Source organism: Salminus brasiliensis, chromosome 19 (assembly GCF_030463535.1).
Source record: "Salminus brasiliensis chromosome 19, fSalBra1.hap2, whole genome shotgun sequence".
In the NCBI taxonomy this organism is placed as follows: domain Eukaryota; kingdom Metazoa; phylum Chordata; class Actinopteri; order Characiformes; family Bryconidae; genus Salminus; species Salminus brasiliensis.
In genome coordinates, this window is record NC_132896.1 from 20,340,147 (window position 1) to 20,354,914 (window position 14,768).

The following is a 14,768-nucleotide window of genomic DNA, read 5'->3' on the forward strand; positions in this document are numbered from 1 at the left end:
TTCTCCATCACGCTGCTAGCCATCAGCAGCCTATGCCCAGAGGGAGCGCAATTGGCCTTGCTCTTTCTAGGATGGGTAGATGTGCTCTCCCCCACATCCCACAAGTGTGGTGCTGGCCGTCACTGGCGCCTGCTAGCCAGTGTGTCACAGCCGGGCATACAGCGCTTTCCTCCAGGCGCATTTGTTGCCTGTTGATGTTGCATCGACGTCAGTATGAGTATAAAAGAGGTGTGGCTGGCTGCGCACATGTCGGAGGGTGCTTGTGTTGGTCTCGCCCTCACTACTAAAGTCCTCTGCCCTCTGCTACTAAAGAAACACAAATCCAATGTATATGTATTTTATGTTAAGACACATGTCTGAAATGATCCTGTTAGTTCTCTGTTATCTTGTCATCTCACCCTCATCTCACCCTCACACCTTCCTTTTTTTGAGTACATTCTTTCATCCTTTTCATTGCCTCAGGAATCCCTCTTCTCTTTAAGGATTCTATTGTAAGATTTACTTTTCCCTGAACTGTTTGTGATGCATGTGTCCACATGTGCACATGTGTGGGTGAATGTGTGTGCATATTCTTTAGGTGACCTTGTCATTACTTGCCACATGAGGCTCCCCTCAGACACATGCTGCAATGTCAGCTTTTTCTTCACTTTAAAAATTTACTCTGTTTACATATTTAATGGATCCTGCCTCTTTCTGTCCACAAATGCCACGCTATTTCAGGCTCTCGTAGCCACATACATCAAAAAGCCTTCATGAAAAAGTTCGGAACATAGGCGAACACTAGTGCCTACAAATGTCTGAGCAGAGAATTAAGTCTCTTAACAGCATTAGGGATGTAAAACACGGACGCTGATAGCTAATATGAGAACATTTAAGCAAATGCTGGTGCATTAGAAAGCACTACAAGTACAAGTTGCTCTCCCATCTATCCATTATACTAGGCCTGGAAAAGAGTTTCTGAGGTGGCAGCTCTGCTTGGGTCCTCATGGTTTATAGGCTTAGCAGTAGCTAGCCTTCCTGCTGCTTGTTACTGCATGGTCTGGCTGATAAGAGTTTTGTAGGCTACTCCTGCCAGGAACACCCCATTGAGCTCTTTAGTGCCCAGTGGCAACGGCTTCTGTAAAGAAATCCCGGCCCCCTCTTGGCAAATGGATTTTCCTCTCCGTGTACATTCATCAAATGCTAATTTCTCCCTGTTTGCTAATGGGAGGAAGCAGAAAGCGGAGAAAGTTATTTAGTGGAACTAATTTCCTGCAGAACTGCGCTGAAGGCATACACTGTAACTACAACAGGAAGATAATAGGACCACATTAACAGGCCCAAAATTGCCAGATCCCAGGAGAAGTATTCAGGTTTTGCAATGTTTCTAAGAAAGTGTGGCGGAAGAGCATTCAAGACACAGAGAAAGAGAACAAGAGGGACAGAGAAAGAAAATACAGTCACCGAAAGGTTACCTGCAAAGTGAGCAAAAAGCCTTGGAAATAAGCTTTGCATATGAAGGGCAGAAGCTATCAATGTAGCTCAATATCCAGTTAGATTAGGTCTGTTTCCCTCATCTCAAAGGAAATGGCCATTCCACAAGATGCAATCAGATTTGAGTAATGGCGCTTCAGTGTTTGGCAGGCAGGTAATGGAGCAGACGAGTGCAGGCAGAGAGCGTTCCCTACATGGGAATCTCTCTGTGCGCTCCTCATTCCTCTTCTGTCAGTCTGACTATGACTTGGACATCAGGACATGCTGTATTCCACATTCACCCACCTCTTACAGCAAAGTCAAATTCAGTGTCTTCCCACTTTTAGATCTCTTCAGCAGAAGTCATTCTTATATCCTTATATAAAGCAACACGATAGTGTTTTTCAATCGAAACTGTCGCTCTGTACCCCAAACAATAATTTAGTCAATGTTAGTAAAAAATAAACAGAAAACCCATTAAGTCAAAATCTACATGTAATAGAAGCCAATGAGCAGTTGCCAAATTCCATTGGATTAAGCCAAGCAGATAGTTTAGAAGAACACTTTAATTCATTTTTCAGTGAAAGGTATTTGTAAATTAAGCTCTAAATCTGCACAATTTCAGCTTTCAGGGATGGGATACATTTTCCAGAGTAGTAATCTGTTATCAGCATAGTAGTTTCCACAGTCTCTTGACTGATTGTGCATGGAACATTTAGAACAAGGGAAAGTAATCCTAACTGCATGTTTGCTTTCTTGCTCCAGGGTTCAAAAGTAAAAACAGCTTTGGTACGATATTCTGTGGACCTGATACCCCAACATAGTACCTGCATTGTTAGAATGTGTAGCTTCACATTTGCATCATACAGTAACATGTAGGCATGTGTTGACATAAGCTTACCTTAACCTTTTATAGCATATTATCCAGTTTATGGCATTCTCACAATATTATAGCTTGATTTTTTTATAATCTGAATTAATCTGATTGACAGTGTCAATGAGCATCATGTCTTTAGTTTTCAGTTCTTTAGATCACTGATTCTCGACTTGGTCCTAATGCATTTTCCATTAACTTGGAGTAAAATGTGGCCGACCTTGAGGCCCTGATGTTTTGATTTTTTGCTCTAAATAGTACAACGACAACCTTTAGCATTAGCTTTGAAGATGCTGAGATTGTATTCATACTTTTAGTTTGATTCCTTTGGTCCGGATTACACAAGGAAATCATGTGTTGTTGCAGTTGCCTTTACTTGAGGGATGTCACGAATACCAGACATTTAAGTCTATTTGCAAACAAATACTTAAGAAGTATATTAGATTAAAATGAACTACGTTTGAACCAAAAGTACACTTAATAGTAAAGTATTTATGGAAAAAAAATACTATATTATATTTTTTAAAGTGGGATCAAAGTTTACTTGCAAGCATTTAATGAACATAATATGAATGTATTTTCTCCTTATGTTAATTAAGTGTGCTAGTATGTTCTTAGTATAATCCACTTGTTTTTCAGCAACAAAAATGAGATGGAACTTTGGTTCATAAAGTGTTATCTTCTCATCAAGTATATAGACATTACTGCAATTCAATTCAAAACCAATACAAAACAAAAAATGCGAATAGCCTAAGTGTATTGCAGAGGCCTGTTCCTTCACCTGCCCATACCAACGAGGCTGTTATATCACTGTACTCCTTCCCTTTGCATCTGATGTATCTATGTATCTTTTGTATCTATGGTGGCTGTAGTAGTTTCTGTTCCTTTAGTACCACAGAAAACCACTGAAGTACCGTCACTCCTTTAGAATTTTGGTACCAACTTGTCATTTCTTTACTACTTTACATTGTCTGATCATATTTGTAATGAATGGACCAATAGTGGATAAAGACTCACAACTGATGAACAGATTTTATAGTGTTATGATTTGATTTGATTTGGCTGCAATTACTGTGATATATAAACTATGTGTGACTCTGGTCTAACTGAGGCCATGTCTTGTTTCATTTGTCCTGTGATATTGTAAAGCAATACACCAGGAGAGACCGCAAGGTACTGTCTCCTTGTAGCCTTATATACAGCCTTGAGCGGATTAACGTTTCTCAAAATGAGCAAAAATACAATGCCCCTTAATGAATGTTAAGGGTGAGATATACATATTAGGTAGCAAGAGAACAGTCAGTTCTTGAAGTTAATGTGTTTTGATGGTAGAGCAACTGTGCAAGCATACGGATGTGAGACAATTTGACATGGGCCAAAATTGGTCCAAAGGAAGACTACCAATGAACCAGCGATAGGGTCATGAACTTCCAAGGTCATTAATGCGCATTCAAGCTTCATCGCGTTTGTTTGGTCTTTGCTCCACGTTCATGCAATTCAAACGTATCACACCAGAGTCCACATGGAAGCGAACTAAGACCCACCAAGTGCACCAAAAAACCCACCTGATCAGTGCTGACTGATGAGCACTAACAGTATACTGTGATCACTATAGCGCTCATTATAATCAACCTAAACCTGCCAAATGTAAAACGGCTATATAAATACAATGGGCTCACAATCTGACACAGTTATGGGACCATATGAAACCAGAGCTACTCAGAGCTACTTAATCTCTGATTATTATATTGTTTGTGCTGAATATTATTGCATATCTTTATATCTTTATATATCTTTAAGTCTTCTTATTCTGCTGCCTCTTTCCTGCTTATCCTCTATCCCTCTTCCTTGAGTTTCTTTCTTTCTTGAGCTGTTTCTTTTTTTTATCCTGTTTCCATGCAATCTGATCTTCATGCTGTGTTCTCCTGCTTTAAGCTCAGCCTCTGCTAAACCAGCATGAGAGTGGAGGGTCCTCATGCTTTCAAGGGGACTCTCTCCTCATGGAAGGGGTGAAGTTATACATTCAGACTCAAGAGCGACCATGAGTGTATATCCATGCGTGTGTGTGTGTGTGTGTGTGTGTGAAAAAGAGAGAGAGAGAGCAAGCAAGAGAGGCAGTAGAGGAGAGAGGTGCTTGCACTAATCTCACCTAACAGGGACTCCTTCTGCGTCTCTGAATGGGTGGCACAGGAGCGTGTGGACATAACCTTTGACAGCAGAAGACAGCTAAAAAGCTGCAAGTCCTAATACAATGCCCTACTTCCAGAAGCAAGGGAGCAACAGAACGTGGCATGGAAAGCAAGGCTTGGCTCTTTTCTTAGCTGCTCTCTAGACATGCTCCATCACATCCTCTAATTTCAAACGTTCCACTGGAAACATTCCTAAAGGACAGAAGCCTTTTAACCTCAAACAGAGCTGAACATCAAAAACTACATGCCTTCTGCTTTCGGGCCTTGTTTTGCATTCGGACAAAAGCTATTTGATCTACTGAAAGAAGCAGAGTATTAACAATACATATAAAAGGCTCAGAGGTCTATGAGTTAATGAGTATCACAGATCAGGGTCTGAACAAGCAGAGCTACAGACTGTGCCAGCAACGGATGCTGAACTTACTGCACTTCTTCCTCCTCTTTTTCACCCTTCCCTCCCTTTTAATTTTCCTTATGGGGCTCTTTCCCTAATGAATCATTAGCCAGCCTTTTCTGCTGCGCACAGGCGTATCCGCTATACGTCCGAGATGAATAATGTTTAGAGCTGAAATCAGGTCCAGTCAAAGGATGGAAATAACAGCACTGCCAGGCCTCTTTTAATGCTGCAAATTTTGTCAAGCTGAGAAAATGTAATTAAACCTAAAATAAAGAAAGCGAGAAAAGCTTCTTTCCCTCTGAGAAATACGGTGTGGTTCAATTTATTCTATTGCGTTTTTAATCAGGCGCATGAATGACCAGTAGATACCCACTTCAGCACATCAATAGGGCCACTAAAGTATAAAATATCTTCGCAGATCTTCTTGAACAAATGTACAGAAAATATTCTACCTTCAGGGAATCCCACTGTAATCTCATATTTCGCATGAACCCATGTCAATGATAATTCTGTTATATATAAAATTGGAAATATCACACATATTACTCAACTATTTTGAGTTAAGAGGGGTCCTTAATCTGCTGCTATTGGCGACTGGATAGTGATTGGCCCAAGCCAGCTTGAAAAAAACTCTGAGAAACACTCCTGTTGGAACTGAGGTTTCTCAACAGAAACCAATGTAACTGAGTCAGCTGTGTTGTTTCAATGATATGCAGCGACCTGTAGGTTAACTTAAGTTTGTGCAATGCAACCACATCTTTTACACTGGCTCCAGACATCATGTATTTGCATATATATTTGCTATTTTGTCTTGGGTGTATATTTATATTGTGTATTTTGAGTAAATGTCTGGCCTCAGTATTGTAGGCTGTAGGGGAAGTTACCAGTATCTCTGCTGCTGAATGTTGCTCTATGCTGGCTGGGTACTACAGTGTTGACTCTTGAATGATCATAGGATTATATCATCATTTCTAATGAAATGGTTGATATTAGCCAATTAACCTATATGTATTAAAGTATTAAAACTTCCTAAAAATTTGAAATGTAGCGTTATTTACTTTATTTAATTAAAGAGGGATTCTGGGTCTAATTAAACTTTAAGTTCAATGATTGAACTTAAAGTTCAATTAAAGCATTAAGACGTTATGAGCTATTCCAACATAATGTATTTAAATTGACACAGTATTCAGTACCTTAAACGGTGTGATGGCCCAGGCATGCAATCTGCATTACATTACATCTACATTTCCATTAATTGTTAGCTGCATTAGCCTCTTAGCTCTAGTACACACTTCGGAAACCAAACATGTTTTGAATGATTCACTACATTGGTGGAAAATTGTCTGTATTTGATATTTATGACTTTATCAAGTAAGATTTATTTGTAATACTATAAGGAAGCTGTGGTCTGTTCATATAAAGCTCACCTGCACACACTGCAGACAAAGCACTTTGGGTGGTACGCCCGGCCCAGCGCTGAGACCACCTCCCCCGTGATGAAGTCCCCACAGCTGTCACACTTTGTGCCATACAGTCGCTGATAGTCTGCCGTGCAGATGTACTCGCCACTCTTTTGGAAGAATCCGGAGCGGGCCAGGTCACAGCCACACACTGCAGGGAGAGAAAGAGGATGAGAAAAAAATGCACTGGTCATTGCTTGTTCCTGAATTAGTATTAGTATTATGATTTTTACAGTCAATTCTTTAGACATTTTTTAATACAGTGTTTAATTTCATAAAAAAAGCTCTTTCTGGGATAGATGCTGGATATATTTCATTTTTTTTTGGATACCAATTTCAGTACTTATACTTTTAAAGATTCTTTTAAAGCAACATTATGCAAGAATTATGCAAACATTCTTACTTCTAGGCTGCTCCTATCCTAGAATATATTTGGCTATCACTGAAAGTGAAAGAAGCATGTAGACTGAGAGTGATATCACAGAAGTTTACACAAATATGATTTTTTGCAGTGGTGCGCAGTTCTTGTGAGCATTTTCCTGTCTGCTTCACCAAAGTTACATAGTGCATTTAGCAGCATACTGAGCCCAGAGTGGGAATGGTAGAGACGTTATTCTCCCTACTACAAGTCTGTGAAGCAACTAAACTGATTTTAAAGCTGTTATTTTAAGGTAAAATGCTACTAAAAGTCAATTACTATAAGAAAATGACATTACGTTTATACTTCTGGGTTTTTAATAAGCGAATACATTGATACCCAATGTTTCAATACACAGACATTTGGAAAAAAAAGTAGGATATTCCATGTAAACATTTAATATAGAAAAAAACATACATTTCTGGCGTATTGCTATCTTGGGAATGGTAAACACAGGTGCAACACTGACTGAAAACCGGTTTAGACCAGGTTCAAGTGCAGGCTGCAAGATGCATAAGACTCCAACAATCTGATCTCTCAATACTGTTACAAATATGATCAAATATTCATATGTTAAAAAAGGCAAAGGATTTCATGTGGTGGTCAAATTCTTCACATGACTGTAAGTAGCAGAAAGTATACACTATATACTACAAAGTATAGCATCAGGTAGTATTGTGCCATGTATGCTTGGTAGTATTGAAGCAATTTAACCAGGTAAAGGTATTGAACTTCAACACCCAGCCATTCCCATCACTTTGTAACAGAAGCACTCATGGTTGATTACACCAACCCATTATAATTTAAAAGTAGATGGTATGCACTTGGCCGCTTCATATTATTTACACCATAAAATGGTAATCCAAAAAAAACAATAAACCATCAAAGTAAATATTGTAAGTCGGGAGCAAATACCCAGGCCTAATCCACTTGTGCAGCCCTGGTGTAAACCTCATCTGGTGATGTTCATCATGGTCTGTTATTTTATACCATTTGTCCTCATCTCAACACAAAGTGCTCTCAGTCCAGGCGCAAACAGTAAACAGTTTCAGAACCAATTAGACTTTATGAAGGCCTCTTTCTCCTTTGTGCTCTGAGCATGATTAGATTTCACTGTGAAGTCAGCCAAACAGAGCATCTGCTTTGAATTACAAGCAAAACATAAACAACGTTTTTCACACACGGCGGAGTGTTTGTTACCAGCAAAGCTGAGAAGTGCAGATGTGTCAATTTGTGCTGATGCGAATGTAATCACTGGAAAATTCATCTGAGCAAAACGAAACAACACGGGACACACGCTGCACTTTCTCATTAGGAGTAAATGAAGCACCTCCAAGTGGCCTTCTCCCTTTCTCGATCATGGCTGCGTGAATAAACAATACTCAGTGCATCAATACATTCTTATGAGAACACTGACCGCTATAATGTACACAAGCACCAAGCTGCTAATGGCTAAGGCACGTTTGACGCGTGTGGTCTATCCTTACTGTCCTCACTGGAAGATATGGACTTCAGAGCGAAGCTCAAACACAATGTCAGTGATATGACTAACATTTGGGTTAATAAGAGGTTTGGCTCTCGCCTTTCTGATGAACAAAACCTGCAGTGCTGCACGATAAAGAACTCTAAGAAGTAAGTGTGCCATCAGTCAACACACCCAAAACAACTCCAAAAAAGCCACAAGGTAAATACAATCATGAACATAAACTCCACTCTGCTGTGCGAGAGAGTCAGCGGGCGAGTGTAGAGAAAGGACAGGGCAAGGCTAACGGGCCTAGCACATCCTAAGTTAAAGGGGAAAGACGAGCCCTGTGATCTTTTCCTCATAACAACAGCAGTAACATGGTATTGGCAGCACATGGCTCAGCCGGGATTTAGAGATCAATAGCTGTAGCAGCTTTGAACTGCCAAAGCATTTCTGTAGTGTGAGTATAAGTAAGAGTGGAACTAACACAGACATACTATGATAGTAGTTACAGTACATTCTCAGTATCTATACGAGTAACCGTGCAGTCTGATTACCATAGTCTGACACAGGTCCAGGTCAGTCTAAGACTGTATCGCTCTACTGACTCACACCCAGAGCACACTGTGAGAGGTTTTTTTGACAGTCTGTGATTTGTCAAAATGCAGTCTAGCAAACTCCCACTCAACTTGCAGATAATGCTAGATGAATGGCTACTTGCAGCACATGGCACAAACTCAGGTACAGAAGGCCAGAACCAGATGGTTCTGATTCTAAGACAGCCTCTAACCCTAAGCGATTAGGCAGCTGAACGGCCAGTAGTACAGGTCTCATCACATCATCACCACACCTTAACCTCATACACAAACACACACTCTGCACCCTAAACCAGTCAACCAGTTCCTCTGCTCAGTCACACTGCACCCACCAAAGACTTCTCTCCACTTACAATACACTCGAATTCATGTCTTATACAATATCTATATATAAGTGGTAATGTAAACACTTCACATTGATATAAATATTTTGTTTATTTATTATTTTGTATGTGTACATTTTAAACAGTGCAGTAATGTATGAATAGTGTTAATGTCTATATTCTGCATTTCTCATTTTGTATATATTTGTGTTTTTTTGGTACCATGGAGGGCTATGCACATGTTTTTCACTCACCTTTACACCTGTGTTAATGTGATGAAACAATAATTTGATTTGATTTGATTGATGCAGACCTTGAAGAAAACAAATAAAAAAACGGAAAGTATATCTCATCCTAAATATTCTATCAGCGCATGTTCAAGGCTCATGTCTCCATTTAGCTACAGTATAACGTTTAGACAAAGCCAGCCAAAGACATCAGCACACTTTCTAGCCACTGCTGTAAATGTAAGCCTGGATTTAAAGGGTAAAGCAATATCCTTGGCCACAGCTTGGTGCTGAAACTGCCAGGTGCTGAACCTGATGAGAACTCATCACACATCAAAATATCCAAACATGCACACACATGAAAGCTCCACACACTCCCACAAGCACACATATGAAGAGCCCTTAGTCTGCAGTGAGCCAAATATAACTGCTCTGACTTTGTGACTCAGCAGGCAGTGAAGGAGCGCGCGAGAGAAGGAGAAACGGAGAGAAAGTGCTGTGACTGCTTAATCTACTTTAAAGACACTTATTGATAAGTCTGCTTCATGGAAGGCAACATAGGCTTACTCCCTTGCTGTCTGCCACTGGCTACTAATTGGACATTATTCCATATTTATCATTTACAGACTGTACAGTGTGTAACAGAGTGAAGCTATCAGAATGGTGAATGGTGGTGTTGAGATTACAACAGGCTTGTGGGACGGGGATTAAACATCAATACATACAACACACATACAACATAGTAGAACAAGATAGTAGCCATATTGGTTCTATACTTGTTGGTATAATAATAATAATATTGATACATATTTCAATGTTTTATTGTTTAATCTTTAAGATAAGATAAGAATTTCCCCACTGCGGGACTAATAAAGGACTATCTTATCTTATCTTATCTTATCTTTATAGTAATTATATAGAAATTAACATCTGCTGTACTAATAAGTGTCTGTTTTTTAGCTCTCAGAAGCAGAAGCAATGCTGTGCAGCACAGTACAAGTCCTATTCCTGAGGTTACAGTGGAGGTTCTCAGTTTACCACTCACTGCTTGACACTACAGTATTCTATCAAAACTGGTTAATGGTTAATTCAAGAATAAGGATTCAAGAGATTTACTGTTTACATTTGCACGGTAAACAGGCAGTTATCCTGTACAATGGAATTCTTACTTTGCTTGTCCTCCACTAACCCACAAGATATTTAGATGAATAAAACTACACAACATAAGTTGAAGATCATGCATATAATTAAACTAAAGGTACAGGCCAAATTGTGCGGTCTTGGTAACTTCTAAGAGGTCTGGTGGCAAAACGGAAACCTACACAATATTACTAGGATTTTTATGTTTTATGTTCATTCACTGTGGCAAAAAAAAAAAAAAACATCCAGAGATACAGGTAGCCTTTTATTCTTTTACATCCTGGCACAGCAGCTGGTTTTATTCTGATCGGTTCAGACAAGTTAAATAATGGATATGAAAGTCTGTTTTAATGCGCTCTCACATTCATTTCTACAGTAATCACAATGTGGTCACCATATCGAACCAAACAGATGAATGTTTGTTTTAAATATGCATCAAGATTGCACTGTAAGAAAAAACATAGAGAATCTATTTGGGCTTATTATTGGGAAATTTACAGTTGACAGTCGTTTATGAATCGCTAACACTACATGCCAATAAGGTGAAAAAACAGTAGTGGTAGATTTCACAGATAAAAAAACATGTAAATCATGTCCCCATTTCTTTTTAATACTGTGGCAAATTTGGCTGTGTGATGGGCCAGTGTAACAAAATTTTATCAAAAATAATATCATATTGAGGGAACTGTAGTTATTCCCACCCCTTATGGATGCTGAGATCAGTTGGCATATTTGTGCATGAGATATTGAAATATGTGTGATTATAGCGCTTAATTTCAGTCAGTGTAGTTCGCTGTTGAAGTACAAGAGAATGGCCTTGTTGCAGCAATGCTTTACTAGGCAATAGCACATCATGAAGCAGCTTAATGGCATCATTAAAAGATCATGTGCTCCAGTATCCAAGTTCGAGTGCACAGCAGTATGTGAATAGATCAGCACACATATAACTTGGCAATCCATGTTCCCTAAAAGATGGTTCCATATTCATTTAGTAAGGGAGAAAGGATTCATCTGCGAGTAGGGCTGCATTATATGTTTAAAATGAACGGTTAAAAAAGTTTTAAAAGTATATTCAACATATTATCTGCCATAAATTTAAATATGGTAAAATAATTATTTAGAAATGATCGGGATCTGTTTTTCACTAAATGAACGAAAGGACAAAGAGTATCTAAAACACTTCTTCTGTACTGCAGGGGATTCTATTTGAGGTGGTGATTAAATCTTTTTTAGCAGCTTTAATTACCGCTTTCAAAAGGAAATGATCCTAGATATTGTCACTGTACACAGTACTGAGTTCCACTGCAGGGCATACTGCTGTTAATGAACCTTTTCAGTGTACAGTATCTCATAGCCTTTTAGCAAACCTATGGACGATCCACAATGCTGTCTAATTCTATTCAGGAACTCGTCTTGCAGTAACTTTCCTGCAAAATATCCTGCATAACTGTCCACTGATGTTGTTGAACAGGGCTGAACAGTAATTACAGTCATGTAATGTAGCAGCGTACATTAACAATAATGTAGCTGCGTTCAGCAGCATAACTAGTGAGACAGTGTTTTAAACATGGGGATTCTGATTAGGGCTGCACTTACGGTTATTTTTCTATCGATTAATCTTTCGACTACTTTATCAATTAGTCCCTTGATCTAATTAATTAATTTTCTCCAAAAATTTAAATGGAGTATTTTTTTATTTTGACACCAAAGAGCTTAAACTGGGAACTCAGCAGTGCATTGAAATAATTAGTGTATTTATGGCATTCCCTTTACAAAAAAAGAAGCCTGACATGGTAGAATTAATAAATTTGATATAGTTCATATCATATTAAACCCAAAGAGCACAAACACGCAAACACAGGAGCCTTCAGCAGGTGAAATCATCGCTGAGTAAATGAGTAAATTTAGCAGCTACAAGAACAACAATTTTTTTAAAGCTTCCCTACCAATGATTAACAAGTATAAATAGACAACAGTTAGGGTGGTCCATTGTCCAGTATAGCATCTGTGTGCACATCATTTCTTCACTATTGCAAGAAGGTACATTTATTACACAAGGTGCATGTATAGTAGTACCAAAAATAAACTTTTAATGATATGGACTGTGCTGTGGTTACAGGAGCTCAGTAATCAACAACAAACACTTGATGTCACACATTACTAATATTTAGTTTTAATGGTATTAAAAGATGAAAGCATGGTTAACTGCAATGAGTGTCATTTTTAAACCACAGTGCACATAAAGATATGTCAGGTTTTTATAACAAACAGTAAAATATCTTTAGTACACAGTCGTAGCACTCAGAATTCATATCTGAAACCATGATACCACCATATATGGAAATTTGTAATATTGACTTCTGCCAGAACCGCCCAGCACTTGCACATTCAGCATAAGAAAACAGATACAAGCAAGCTCAACACATGATGCTGACATATGAAGACAGAACAGCTTTTCCATGAGCACCATTGAAACATGTTGGTGATCCAATTCATAAATCTCTTTCTGTATCAATTTCAGCAGATCTCCCAAGGTGTAATGTCACCTCACTGCTCTCTCTCCCTCTTTCTCTCTCTCTCATATACACACATCCCACACCGCCATCCATCATTCCAGCACAGACAGCTATTATTGGCCTGCAGAATTGGGCATGATTGCCTTTTGCAAAATGTGTCACTGTAAATCATTAATTTAAAGCCACCTACGCACATCATTCATTTTACTGTCATCTTAAGGCACCAAATTGTAAATGCTGCTTTGTGTGGGCTGCACCTGCACAACATAAACAACTCATTAGTGGCAATAAAGGTGATGAAAGGAGATGAAACAAGATAAAATTACTGGGGTGGGGATGATCATTAAGAACAAATAAAACCAACCAAAAGAGGAAGTATTTTGACACTGTTTGTATTAGTGACTTATTTTGACAATCTGTTTATTCATTTGTATTAGTGACTTTTGACACAGTCTGTTTGTTTGTTTGTTTGTATTAGTGACTTATTTTGACACTGTTTGTATTAGTGGCTTATTTTGACACAGTCTATTTATTTGTATTAGTGGCTTTTGTTTGGACAAAATCTGTTTATTTGTTTGTATAAGTCACTTATTTTGACAATCTGCTTATTTGTTTGTATTAGTGACTTTTATTTTAACACAGTCTGTTTGTTTGTATTAGTTGCTTTCATTTTGATACAATCTGTTTATTCGTTTGTATTAGTGACTTTTTTTTCATTCACATGCTCCATTCATATGACAGACAGCTGCTCTGTCTGTATGTTTGCACTGCAGCTCTGCATCCAGACTGAGGGGATTCTTACTGAATTATTATTAAGTAACAAAGGCAGTAAAACTGTATTCTACACTGTTATGGTTAAACTTTGGAGATTAATCATGAGCCATGGGGGGCAATCCATACTGATCCTAATCCAACCTTTTCTGTACTACATTCCATTATATTTAGAGGGGAATTCTGCCCCATTGTCTAATTCTGCCCCACTGTCTTCTATTATTATAGGGATTTATTTTTTAAATTTTAATTTTATCAATCGAAAAAGGTTCATTTGAAGTAACAACCATGAATGTCTGTCAATCAAAGTCTGATTATGAAATATTTACATAGATGGTCAATGAAGGTGAGCTTAAAGGAAGCAACCTAAGCTTGAAGAAGCTTAAAACAATTACATGAAAGTTTAAGTATATTTTGTAATAAATGACCTGTGTACTGCTTCAACATGAACAAACTATTGATAATATTTATTAAATCCATCCTTGTTGTCATGGCGTATACGGCCAGAAGAGGGAAGAACACTCGCAGACATGGATACAAAGCAAGTGGGTTTATTAAACAAGCATAAACACAAGGGGTATGAAAAACGTGAGCAGCAACTAGGGGTTAAACAAGAAACAGAACCTGAACATGACAACCAAAATGGCGAACACAACAAACCGAACTGAGAGGAGCCAGAAACTGAGCTAGCATTTATGGGATACAAAGGGGGAAAACAAAGCGGGAACCTGAACAAAACCCTACAGGCAGAGCCTGGGCTAAGAGGCATTAAAGAAAACAGAGGGTCACCTTACTTGAAAGTGGATCACCTGGAAACCTGGACAGGAAGCAAGCGTGCCTCGCTTGCCACGAGACTTGACGGGAGACCTACTCCTGAACGTGAGTTGTGAGCTAGAGCTGACCTGAACACGCCGGTAACATGTGAGGAAACCTCAGTGTG

General features: G+C 38.7%; 1 protein-coding gene across 5 annotated transcripts in view; it reads right to left on the reverse strand.

The window, feature by feature from the left end:
• The window catches only part of ablim3 (actin binding LIM protein family, member 3), a 92,699-nt gene that overhangs the window by 40,754 nt on the left and 37,177 nt on the right, over nt 1–14,768 (reverse strand). For all 5 annotated transcript variants that reach the window (XM_072662894.1, XM_072662890.1, XM_072662893.1 and 2 more), the window contains exon 3: nt 6,340–6,523. In XM_072662894.1, the coding sequence (XP_072518995.1) occupies nt 6,340–6,523 (184 nt within the window). The remainder of the gene's footprint in view (nt 1–6,339; nt 6,524–14,768) is intronic.